Consider the following 13317-nt stretch of genomic DNA (forward strand, 5'->3'; position numbering starts at 1 on the left):
AGCACACCACAACCTATAGCCATCTCCCATCTACTGCTTCTTGCTTCTCATGCTATCTTCTGTGCAATGTAACATCTTTCTGGCTATTAGAAGCATACATCCATAGGCAATTGCGATACGAGAAAGTAAAACTATGTGGGGTATGCATTTCGACTGTTCAGTTAAAATCTTTTCTTTTGGTGTGTGTAGCTCTTTGAAAAGCTACACACACTAAGCAAACCCATAGCAATGCAGCTAATTTTTTTCAAAATCAGGAACTGTACTGACGAAGAAATAGCTTTTTGCCCCTATGAAAAATGCTGGAATGAAAAAATGCTGGAATGATTTCCAACTAAACCACTCTTGCTGGAAACCAATGATACAGCTTCTTGTATTTTTAGCAGAAACATGCTTCCTCTTCCCAGACATTCCAAGCGCTCTTTCCTAGCTAACACATTTCTATATTATAGCATTCCTCTGCTTATGAGGGGACTACTGTTCATGCTGAAGTACGTGGCAAGCTGTATAAGGTGGCATTTAGCCAGCAGCGAGAAGCCGCATTCTGAGCCAAGCCATGTGCAGTACCAGAATAATTCAGTTAGCCTAGCACAACTTTCAGGAAGTTGCTGCAAATGATGTATGTTTGTAAGAGAGCCGATTGCTCTACGATGCAGTTTCCTCTCTAGAAAAACTCCTACATCTCTCTAAAGGAGTTTTTTTAAGACCATGGGATAGATCAGACCAACAGTTACAGGAGCACTTCTTTAGTAATGCAATTTTAAAATGTCTCTGTAGAGAGATGCGTCTCTGTAGAGAGATGCAGAATCTTTTAAGGAATGAAAGTGGATGTTGATTATTACTGCAGTGGCATGGAGGTAAAAGTACCTTATTTGAACATTAGTTTATTCCAAAAGATGAGGATTTCAGAAATATTGTTACGCCTGCTAAATCTGACTTTAAATATTTAATCTGAAAAGTTCTGGAGTTGCCACTGGTAATAGCAGCACTTTATAGCATACAGAGAGCATGACTTTTTGAAGTGATACTGAAACTGTGCAGGATTATTTTAGCTTCCATATTTTAGCTTCCATGACTTTGAGCTGAACTGAAATGTGTTGACAAATGAGATTCCTGGGTAAGGAAATGGGAGGTTGGTCAGTTCTTCCTACAAAGGGTGAGATCCCTTTGTAATTACAGTGCTTTGTAATCGAGAAACAAAGCACTGTATTCCCTTACCTTCTCCCCAACCAAAAGAATGCTCAGGGTGGTTTTATAGAAGAATACCATATATAAATGGCAGAGTAAAAATAATTGTTGTTGAGATGAAGGAACTAAATAATCGGTTCTGCCAGACTTTCACTCTGAATCTAAAGTTCTGAAATAATGTAGCAGCCCAGAAATAATGTAGTCGCCCAGCAGATCTCCTTGTCAGGGAGGGTGCTGTCAGAGCAGCTGAATAATTGTAATCTCTCTCCAGAAGCAAGATCTGTTTCCAAATGAATAAAGTGAGCAGTGGGAGGTTCAGATATTGTGTCCTATGATATGCTGGGCTAAGCTATTAGGGCTTTACACAAGTAATAATCAGCACTTTGAAACAATTTGGTAGGCGGTACAGTTATTAATTAATTAATTAAAAAAATTCTTAGCCGCCTTTCAGGGCAGAAGCCCTCCCAAAGCGGCTTACAACAATACATACAAACAGTATAAACATTAAAAGCAATAAAAGCATACGCAGTAAAATATCAATTAAAAACAATAAAAGCTAACAGTAAAAACTAAGAATAAAATTATCAAGGGCAGTAGCAGCAATAACAGTATTCATCATGGTAAAACAAAATGTTTAAGGCCTTCTTAAAAGCCTGCAAGGATGGTGCATTGCGGACCTCTGAAGGGAGTTTCTCCCACAGATGTAGGGCCACTGCTGAGAAGGCCCTCTCCCATGTGGACACCCACATAATTTCACTGGTGGGCAGATGAGAAAGGCCTCTTTTTTTATCTTAAAGTGCAGGCGGGCTGATACGGGTGAAGGCAGTCTTTCAAGTAATTTGATCCCAAACATTTAAGGCTTTAAAGGTCAAAACCAGCACTTTAAATTGGGCTCGGATTGGAAACACTCAAGTAGCCCCTGCAGCTGGCACCATATACGTGTTATGTAGTCAAATCATCTGACTCCCACCAATATTCAGGCAGCCACCAGCTAAAGTTTCTGAACTATCTTCAAAGGCAGCCCCACGTATAGCGCATTACAGTAGTCCAGCCTGGACGTGATCAGTGCGTGGGTAATTGAGGCAAGGTCCTGGACACTGCAGCAAATTATGATCAGTTCTAAACAATGAAGAAGAAATAAGGTTAATTGTGTCTTTTTTATGGATTACTCCAATATGCCACTTTTCCTAGCAAATAATGTGTTCATTGTTGTAGCTTATGGTGACAAACTGAAATCTGATGCTGTCACGGCCAAAACATTAAGGGTTCATTCCTATACACACTTACCTGGGAATAAATTCCATTCAATTCAGTGGGACTTACCTCTGATTACTTTTAAGTGGACAAATAATATTTTACTGATCTCAGCAGTATGACTGAAGAAAAAAACAATTAGCCGTTCCATGACGGAGTAATCTCTTTTATTTCAAATAATACAAATGTGTTTGCTGTAATAGTGTAGGGAACAAATGTTTTAAGAAATGAATGAAGATTACTTGGTGGGACCTGTTAATCGGTGACCATTAAAGATCAACCTATTGGCCTGATGACTCTGTACAGCACCATGTACATTGATGGTGCTATATAAATAAATAAATAATAATAATAATAAGCGAGTTTGTACATCTTATTATGAAACTTACTTTGCTTGCTGTAATCTTAATTTCCCTCTTTAGGAAATAAGTTGGTTGCTATGACAAACATTCCATATGACACTAGATTTATTTATTTTTAAAAGACATCAAACCCTGTTTCATTAGTATAATTTATTTTCTGGCTCCTTTGTTTCTTATACTATCGATTGCTCTAAGGCTGAGTTTGTTCCTAAACTTCCCTATTTATAAACAACCTAATTTTGGTCAAGGGTTAAGCTATACATTCTCCATACTCTTTGAGATTCTGTAACCAGTGTTGTGTCATATTTCGCTAGTTTTGATTAGAGATTTGTTGCAATCCTTTTGAAAGGAATAGTAGAGAAGATGGGGCTTTCATCCTTTCAAACCAGCAGCTATATAATGTGTTTCTCCAAGGGATTTGTGGCATTGATGGTTTTTGGAAATTTAGCCAACATGATTCTCAAACTTCTAGTTTCTCGTTACTCTTTTTTTTTTTGAAGTGTACAAACTATGGCAATTGACTGTTAGTGTTGCTAAAACTGCCTGCAACAAGGCAGAATGGACATTTTCAAGAGTTAAAGGTGTCACCACCACATTTCCATCAGGGCTTCCATGCCTTTAACAGGTGTATGGCAAGCATTATCTGAAAGAGACAGCTTCCCGTGCTAGGAAACAACTATTTCTGATGAATCCCTGTTGGTCAGGGAAAAGGTGCTAACCCTAGAAATGAAAAGAAAGCATGAAATGGGCAAGTGTGCAAATAGAGTACATGTAGGTATACAGTAATAGAAAATGCAGGTTGGAATGGAAATAGGTAGATGTAGAGTGAGCACTTCAGAAAAATCTCTTGCATCAGAAAGAGTAAAGAGCTTGGTCAAATAGAGAAACAAACTCTTCATATGCTGTCCAGTCTCAGGTATAAATGGCTATGATCATGTCATTTCCCCCCATTTAAATTAATACTTCTTCTGGACACTGCTTTTTGACTAGGGAGTGGCCCATGTAGTTTTCTGCTTTAAACAGTCCACCCTATCTTTCCAGTCCCTTGTAGGAAAGGATATCTAGTCTTGCGAGTGAAGCGTAAGCTTGTAAAAATGGCCACAGTCCAAACCATTACTTACAAGTAATCTACTGGATATGCAGTGAAACAGTTTCAGGATAAATGGTAATATCTTATACATACAACCTACATTCAAGGAGCTGTACCCATGTGCAAAAAAAAGTGGGTAAATCTTTTGTTGTTGCAGTTGGCAAAAGACCTTGTTAAAAGTCACTAGCAGCTTATTGACATGCAGATGTACAATGTGGGATTAAGTTGATTCATTATTTGAGATGGTTCTGAGTTTTTGTAGCTATGCAACTTTCTGTCTGATGACACTTTCCAGGGCAGTTATTCCTGCCAGTTCTTCAGATGGAAATTCTGAGTGCAGCCATGGCATGGAGGGGATTCATTTTCACAGATGTCTCAACAGCTGAGCCCATAGAACTGAGTTTAAGCGCAAATAAGAAAGCAAAAGAGAGCTTTTTTCATAGCCTGGCTCACTGCTTTTGACTGGTGCAATGGCAATTAAAAGAAAGCTGGACACGACAGTAGATAAATAGCATTTCTTCTTTTTGAGACACAATCTATGATGAAAGTGGCTTGTTGATCTAAAGCAGGAACAAAAACGCTGCTTCACATAACAAATGTACACAGTACAATTATACTGGGGCCTGAGTTAACTCCCACTGGACTCAGGATTGTGCCAGAAACTCCATGCAGAAAATGTATGTACCACAGTATAAACAATTGCAGCGATTCTTGTCCTTGTGGCAGATCCAAAAAGGACTACCGTGTATGGTTGCAATGCTATTATGCATGCAATGCTATCCATATGTGCTTATGTTGACATGGTATGTACTCAACTGTGGATGTGTACCAGCTGAAGGGCTAAAGATGTTCATTATAAGTGGAGTTATCAAACTCTTGGATCATGTTGTTCAGGAATAACATCTCATTTTATGTTTAGTGCCTGGCTGTCTGGATATGAAAACCCTGTAGTGTCACGTATTAATGCAAGAATACAGGATCTAACAGGGCTGGATGTTTCCACAGCAGAGGAGCTGCAGGTGAGTAATATATACAAATATAAGCCTGTCACTTTGCTTTGAAAAGATAAAAAACATGTCATGGCCCATATTCCCTCACAGCTTTGAGTATTGAGATTCTTGCTGTCATTGATACATGACCTTAGTCCGGTGATGTTCACTGCAAGGTCCGAGGGCCACTTGCAGCTCCCAATTACCTCAAGTGCAGTCTATGCCCCCCCTCTCTCTCTCACACACTCTTTTTACAGTAGCGCCTCACTCCCAGGAGGTACTCCCTAGTTTTCCCTCGTTCTTTGCTTTAGTGGCAGGGTGGCAGCAGTTATCTGGGCTACTATCAGGAGACCTGTCCCATATCAGCTGAATGGGGGCAGGCAGAAGAGAAGAATGCAGGATCAGTCAACCAATTAGCTGTGATGGAGGCGCCCGAGAGACCAAGAGCAACGTGATTGGCTAGCTGCAGTGGTGCGCTGAGCAGAGGCTAGAAGTGGAACGAAAATCAAATCCTTGCTTCTGGGAGGGAAACGTGGATATGCACTGGGAAATTTTGCAGCACTGAGTAGAGCCAAGTACTCTCAATGACAAGAAAAAGATCCATATTCATCCAAGGACCAAGTGAGCCTGTTAGAATTTGCCTGCCTGGTGACTGACTGATGAGGCCTTGCTTGGATGATTGGGAGGAGAAGCCTGAATAGGCCTCTAGCCAAGTGCAGTGCACAGCATTGCCACTCGACTAGGAAGAGTGCACACATATACCCTCATGGTCCAGGAAAGACCCCCCAAAGTAGCTTCGGTGATGACGTCTGGAGCTAAAATGGCTCCTACTTCAAAAATAATGATCATTGCTCTAATCTCATTCTTCTTTAAGTTTATATATATATATTTCTGCCTAATACACATATGCACACACATTCACAAAAAATAGCACACATTTGCACATGCTCTCTTTATATGCTGTATAAATTGTGTTTTTATCATTTCCTACTTAGGCCATTTTACTTCAGATGTTTCATAAGCATTTTTGTTATAGACTTATAATTAGTGAATTCCTGAGTTTCTTTAGTGAGCTTGATTGATTATTATGTATATTCTTCTTTTTGTTGCCTTTATTTTGTTAACTTTATTTTGAAATTAAATTAAATTAAAATTTCGTGAGGAAGAAGAGTGTAAGAGTCTGAATTCAGTTCATTTTCAATTTTGCTTGTTTGATAGCTGGGTCACACAGTGTCAGCCATCAGATTAGCACCAGGAAGAGAATTTTGAGCAGAGATGCAGCTGTGTGTGTCCTGGCTGCTTTTTGGAGCCTGAGAGGGGAGGGGTGGAAGAGGCAAATGGCACAGAGGAAAATGATTAATCACATATGTGCAGCATTGCTCTAAAGTCCTCTCTTTTTAAGTCACTTTTCATTTTTTAAAAAAGTGCCAGAGTTCAATTACATGTATTTGCATGTAGAATGCAGGTAGCTCCAATACTTAAGTATATAGTCAATATTTTTAGAAGAAACGCCAATTCAAAATGTCCACTTTAAGAATGAGTGGAGTTAAGAAAATGAAAGCAAAGGATTAAAAAATGAAGTCAGCAAGTCTCTCATTTTAAGTGTTCGAATACTGCAAGTTTTCACCTAAAACAGCAACTTAAATCAAATGTTCAGACTGTTACTTAACTTGGTTCATTATCTGAAAGACTAGACTGTTGGGCTGTTAAAAAGAGCATGGTTCAGTCTTGGTATCTGCTAGTTAAGTCACTCTGGTCATACTTTATGATTTATGATTATGATTTAAGCTAATTTACTATCTATTAGCAAAAGGCCACTATAGATATTAAAGCAGATACTTTATCCCTTATCATGGGTGGTTTATTGGATATTTCTGCTTCTTCCTCTGCTGTAGGTAGCGAACTACGGTGTAGGAGGCCAGTACGAGCCTCATTTTGATTTTGGAAGGGTAAGTCTTTCTCTGCCCCACCTTTGTGCTTCACATGTACTGTGTTTCTTTCTTCCAGGTAGCAAATTATGGAGTGGGAGGACAATATGAGCCCCACTATGACTTTGCTCGGGCAAGTAAAGAGATGGGTGAAGCAAAATCTTCTGAAGCCTAGGCCTTGTAGCCTGTGGCACAAACGTTTAATCTCTGTGTTAAATTCAGACTGTCAAGTCTTCTAATCGGTTTGACTGGATAAAGTCTTCTAAACCACCATCTGAACAATACAAATATAGACGATAACATTTATTCTCTACAATAAATTTAAAGAAATACCATCAAAATACTACAGAGAAATGCTATTGAGTGTAGGAAAATATTAAAGGTGTCACTCTTAGTTGCAGAAAATTCTGTCTGGTGCATTTAAGACGATGGTAAAACAATCTTACGTGATAGTGTCTGTGTTATACAGGTAACCAAAAGGTGGGTTTTTACTTTTGATCTAAAGATGGTTAAGTGGCCTTGGATATTTATGGGGGATATTGTTGAAACCATAAGTGGTTATACCCTTGTTTTACATTATTGTACAGATGAGAGAAACCAAATGAAATTGAAGTGCTAAGCTATCTGCATTTCTCATTGCCTGCATTTTCTTCTGGATGAAGTATTTCCCCCCAGTATTATTTCATCTTAATGCATTTCCCCCCTTTTACACCATCTTAATGCGAAGCTGCAAAAATTAAGGCAACTGAACTCAGATGGTAGTTTACAGGGCATTTATGTAGTAACACCTTCAATTAATCTTTTTCTTTGAACCAGGTTCACCGTTTATGGATTTAAAATTCTTGCCTTAATATAAAAACTTGATTCCTCCCCTTCAACCTAGATCAGTGTATAAATTAACAGTTTTTGTCTTCATGCATGAATTTAACTTCTGAAATAATATTTTTAAAAGCACAATCCTATGCATGTCTATGCAATCCTATGCAATAGGTCCTACTGTGTTAAATGAGCCTTACTTTCATGTGTACAAGATTACATCCTTAATGTACTAAAGTAGTATTTTATTTCTTTGTTTAATGACATAAATATGCCATCCACTAACACAAGTTCACAGGACAGCTTACTGTAAAAGAGAACCGATTCATAAAAGATAGAACCATAAACTCGAGACACACCATTAAACCCACCAGCATTGGATAAAATAAATACAATAAAACTCAAATCTTAAAATTTGTGTTACAAAATCTATAGATTTCTAAAAAGATTTAAGATATAAATTAAAAGCTAAAAGTCCTGGCAAAGTTGAAAAGTCTTCATATGGTACAAAAACGACCAGAGTGCGGGTGTTAGGTGAGCCTCTCTGGGGAGGGCATTCCCTAACCAAGGTGTCATCACTGAAAAGGCCCTCTCCTTAGTAGTCACCCACTTCAGTTTGTTTAGTAGGGGAAGTCAGAGAAGGGCCTCTGAAGATCTTCGGGCTTGGGTAGATATATATGGGATGACGTGGTCCTTTATGTAACTTGCCCCCATCCCAAGTCATTTATGGGTTTTAAGGTTAATACCAGCATTTTGAGATTAGTGCAGTATCCAATAGTAATGTGTAGGAAGAAGCACGGGAGACTTGCCAAGCATGTACATGTGAAAGCAATTAGGGCTGACCAATACGGAAAAAAATTCCTTTGTAATTCTAGGGATGAAAAACATTTCGTTAGCATTGGCGTAGATAATTTAAGCTGCCAAGTATATTTTAAACATTTGGTTGAATTGCAATTGGTAGTTAGGATGGTGCCTAGTTTACTTCAGGTGGTTTTTCGATGTAAAGACGGTGCTTCTCTTCAGCAGTAGGAACTTGTTCTGCCCAAGAAGAGAATTTGCCCGGAAGGAGCCATATCTGACTCTTATTGATTCTGATGGCTGTTGGTTCTTCATGGGTTTTCTGAAGGTCCATGAAGATCCAGTTCCACAGAGCTACTTATACTACTTTAGTAAAGTCAATGGTATGCCAGGCTGGGAATATTAGAATAGCATCGAGAAGATTTTGCATAAACAATAACTTATATAGTATTCAAATTTCATTCCTGTTGGCTCATTCCATATTTCCAGGTGCAGATTGGCAAATTCATTATAAATAATTTAAACTGTCTAAAAACGTAGCTAGGAGATGAAAAGTAATTACATCAATTGGCCAGGCAACGTCTAGTGAGTAGAATGGTCACTGCTTTATTGCATTTACTTCACGCATACATATTCTCTCTCTTATCCATACTTGGAAAAGATGACAGTATTGTGCTGAACCACATTCAAATAGATCTAATATCAAACTGGGACTTTTCCCCAGTAAGTAATGTCAGCGGAAGCATGCTTTGTGTCTTAATTATAAAACTCACCCATTGAAATGATATTATTTGAATGATTAGCTTTAACTTTAAGGAGAAATGCTTGACGTGTATCAGATAACCCATACTAATTTTTCCTTCCATTTCATAAACTCTGAAAATAAATTTGTTCGTAAATATCTGTCCTTGCATTAAAGCTTGTTTGCCAGCGATATTGCTCTTCTTGTATAGTAATAGCATGTATGTTTTGGAACACAGAAAGATGAGCCAGATGCCTTTAAAGAACTGGGTACGGGCAACCGAATTGCTACATGGCTATTCTATGTAAGTAAGCTACTTTGATGCCAAAATTCAAAGGCGTTTCCCTTAGCAAGAGAGAAGAATTGAAAAACACAGAACTTTTAATATTGTGCCAATTTGTATGATAGCACCAGAGAGCTTCTGGTGATTGTTCTTAAATTACATCGACAGAAGAGAGTGAACAGTTTGGGAGGAATATCCTGATCTACATCTTGAGAACTGTAATGTTCTAAATAAATGAAATGTGTTTCCTTAGATATCATAAATATCCTCTAAGAAAATAAGAAGAGATCTGATAGTTCAGATCAAAGACCTGTCTAGTCCAGCATTCAGATTGCAGAGTGACCAGCCAGATGTCTATGGAAAGCTCACACGCAGGACATGAGTGCAACTCATGCACACGAGTGCAACTCATGCACACAGGCATACTTCCTCTGATACTGGAGGAAGCATCATCTCCATAAATCTGTCTAATCCATAAATGGCTTCATCTCCATAAATTTGTCTAATCCCCTTTTAAACCATCCACGTTGCCAGCCATAATTTCATCTTATGGAAGCAATTTCCAAAGTTTAATTAAGTACTGTGTGAATGTGTGTCCTAAATCTCCCATTGGATGACCCTAGGTTCAAGTATTATGAGAGAGGGAGAAAAACCTCTCCCTATCCACTTACTCAATATCGTTTTTTCAAGCTAAAAAGTCCTCAACTTTTCCTCATAGATGAGTTCTTCAGCCTTTTGATCATTTTGGTTGGCCTTTTCTGCACTGTTTCTTGCCCTACAATATTCTTTTTGAGATACGGTAACCAGAACTCTACGCGGTATTCACACTATAGATTTTTATAAAGGCCTTATACTTGTAGGTTATTGTCAATTTCAAATGCTTTTTCATTACTTTCCTAATGATCCCTAACATGGGATTTGCCTTTTTGACAGCAACCACAAACTGAGCCAACATTTTCATTGAGATACCCATCACAGCCCTAAGATCCCTTTCCTTTCTAAACCACCCAAAATAATTTGGTGTTATCTGCAAACCTTCAGTACTAAACCCTCACTACAGACCATAAAAAGCGCCTTGACCAATGCAGATCCTCGGGTGTCCCCACTGTTTACATCTTTCCATCATGAGAACTATCCTTTTACCTATGCTTCCTGTTTTTTTAACCAGTTATTGCTGACTTATGAGAGGCACTCTCTATGACTGCTAAGTTTGGGTAGGAATCTTTGCTGAATGACTTGGGTTATTTGAGCTTTCAAAGGGCTCACCTACACCAAGAAGGATATTCCACTATGAAAGTGGTATATAAAAGGCAGGAGCCACACTACTGCTTTGTAGTGGTATTGAAGTGCATTGACAACTGTTGGGGTCCATGACGCATTTACACCAAGCAGGATATAGCACTATGAAAGCAGTATGTGGCATGTGTCATGGGCCCCAACAGTTGTCAGTGCACTTCAATACTGCTATAAAGCAGAAGTGTGGCTCCTGCCTTTTATACACCGCTTTCATAGTGGAATATCCTGCTTGGTGTAGATGAGCCCAAAGATCTTTTGAGAACATTTCTGTCTCTTTTTATACCTAAAGGTTCTGATCTTTTAAACCAATCTGCACTGGACAGGTGTCATTCAAACATCCATGAGGTTACATTTCGCATACTCCTAGACTCTGAAGTTCAGATTTCCAATGACAGCATAAAACTTCAGCTTCCTGGGTCAAGGCATCATCAGAGCAGTTATACCAATGGCAGCCAAGGAGGCCATTATTTCCTTACCAGGACAAGCCCCATTGTGAGATCTGCACTATCAACCAATAGAATCAGGCAGGGCAAATAGAGAGATTTAAGAGGGAGGAGGGGATTATTGGAAGACTAATAATATTCATGGCCTGCTGTACTGATTAATCCTTTTATTAGATTATAATGTTAATTATGTTACTGTGTTAGAGTACTTTATATATCCAGTATGAAGATTGCACCAACATACTAACTTTTAAAATTTGGCCTGATTTATTGTTCAAAACTTCAGTGGCAAAGAGAATACTGCTTCAGTGCTCATCACATCAGATCGGTGGTGAAAACTATCCAATTACTGTTTTTGATTATAGCTTAAAAAGATATTTGAGATGCTTAGGTTACGGTTGACCCCTTCTCATTTTCAGATGAGTGATGTGGCTGCAGGAGGAGCAACTGTATTTCCTGAAGTAGGAGCTAGTGTTTGGCCTAGAAAGGTAAGTGTAAATGTGTGCATGTTAACTAACCATCACTGCATTATTCCTTCCATTTAAAAACCTAGTATGGGTGCTCCTACATTAAAGCGGCTGCAAAATATTTTAAATCTTTCCAATGAGTAGAATAAACCTTACACACATTCACATTGTTGCAGTGTCTGAACTTGCAGGGGGAATTTCACACACCATGATGCAATATTTCCAGGATTTATTAACTTGTAGTTTCGTGTTGCATTCAAAAAGGGAAACAGTGGTTTAAACTCTGATTATAATCCTGGTTTGTAAGACAATCAAATCCTGGTTTGCAATCCTGGTTTGTAGTCAGCTTAAAATATATTTTCTCATTTTGAATGTAACAGGGAATGTAACAAACTCCAGAAGTATTGTATTAAGGTATGTGAGACGAGATTAGGAAGCATGTGCTCAGTCCAGCAGACCAAGGTTGTTATATCTGAACCAGGTCTCTGTAACACTGGCAAAAAGGGGGCTGTGGGTGACACTTCAGTAGAATGCTATTTCAGTATGTGCTTCCAGATGAAGCTTTTATCACGCCTTCACCCTGCCTCATTTCATGGATTTTTACATGAAGTCCAGATGATGTCATCTTTCACTTGTAATCTTCCCATGTTTCCCACCTCTTCTTCCACCTTTTTCTTTACCTTAGATAATCTGTTAAAGAGTAAATGGTGGAATAGCTGCACAATTCCTTCTGGCTGGTAATGCCAGAATGCAAAACAGAAAAGTCAATTTCCCGATAACATCTCAGAACAAACACACAAGGTGCAAGAGACCTAACTGAACTGCACTAGACCAATGAGATAATTTTATAATAGCTATGAATATAAATTGTTATAAATACTATATAGGCATTTAACTATTCATATCTCTTATATTTTGATATGTACCCTCAATTGTGCTTCATTTGTCATATGTGTTATATGATTATGACAGATATGGTTGTTAGGACATTGATATGTTTGTTATAAATGGTATAAAGGCTTTGGAAATATTCGTTCCCTTTATAATTGGATGTGTGCCATCAAATGCTCTATTTGACATATAGGTTTCTAAGCATTTTATAAATTATCTCGTTGATCTAGTGCAGTTCGGTCTCGTACTTTGTGAGGTACTGCTAGAAGCAGTATGAATATATTTAAAATTATAGGGACATTTATGAGACTGAATGCATGGCTTTAATAGTACATAGCTGCCTTTTAGTACTGCATGGGTCATTTAGTTGATTTGAACTAAATCTTTTTGTTTTACTTGAAACTTAAAACTCATTTTTGAAAACTTTGAAAGAAGCATTTAATTTCCTGTTAGTAAAATATCGCAGGGTATCTTTAATACTGTTTATCACTTAATGAGATGATAATAATAATAATAATAATAATAATAATAATAATAATAATAATAATAATAATAATAATTCCTTACCCGCCTCTCCATTTTGATTGAGGCGGGGAACAACAGTAAGTATAAAATACATAAAATACTGATTAAAAACACAGTATACATCAGAGCTTTCCAAACTTTTCATGTTGGTGACACACTTTTTAGACATGCATCATTTCGCGACACAATAATTCAGTTTTACTAGCAAAACAGGTTAAATAAGAGATACTTATAAGAGATACGGACAC

At 38.0% G+C, this 13317-nt stretch overlaps 1 protein-coding gene across 3 annotated transcripts in view; it reads left to right on the top strand.

Annotated features, from left to right (window-relative positions):
• P4HA1 (prolyl 4-hydroxylase subunit alpha 1) overlaps positions 1 to 13317 on the top strand; it is a 40775-nt gene that overhangs the window by 20235 nt on the left and 7223 nt on the right. For 2 of the 3 annotated variants that reach the window (XM_063132973.1, XM_063132974.1), the window contains exons 10-13: positions 4811 to 4910; positions 6776 to 6829; positions 9403 to 9468; positions 11606 to 11674. In XM_063132973.1, the coding sequence (XP_062989043.1) occupies positions 4811 to 4910; positions 6776 to 6829; positions 9403 to 9468; positions 11606 to 11674 (289 nt within the window). Of the gene's footprint in view, positions 1 to 4810; positions 4911 to 6775; positions 6830 to 6887; positions 6946 to 9402; positions 9469 to 11605; positions 11675 to 13317 lie in introns of all 3 variants that reach the window. The other variant, XM_063132975.1, reaches the window with a different exon arrangement.

The sequence above is a fragment of the Elgaria multicarinata genome, chromosome 8 (genome assembly GCF_023053635.1).
Source record: "Elgaria multicarinata webbii isolate HBS135686 ecotype San Diego chromosome 8, rElgMul1.1.pri, whole genome shotgun sequence".
In the NCBI taxonomy this organism is placed as follows: Eukaryota; Metazoa; Chordata; class Lepidosauria; order Squamata; family Anguidae; genus Elgaria; species Elgaria multicarinata.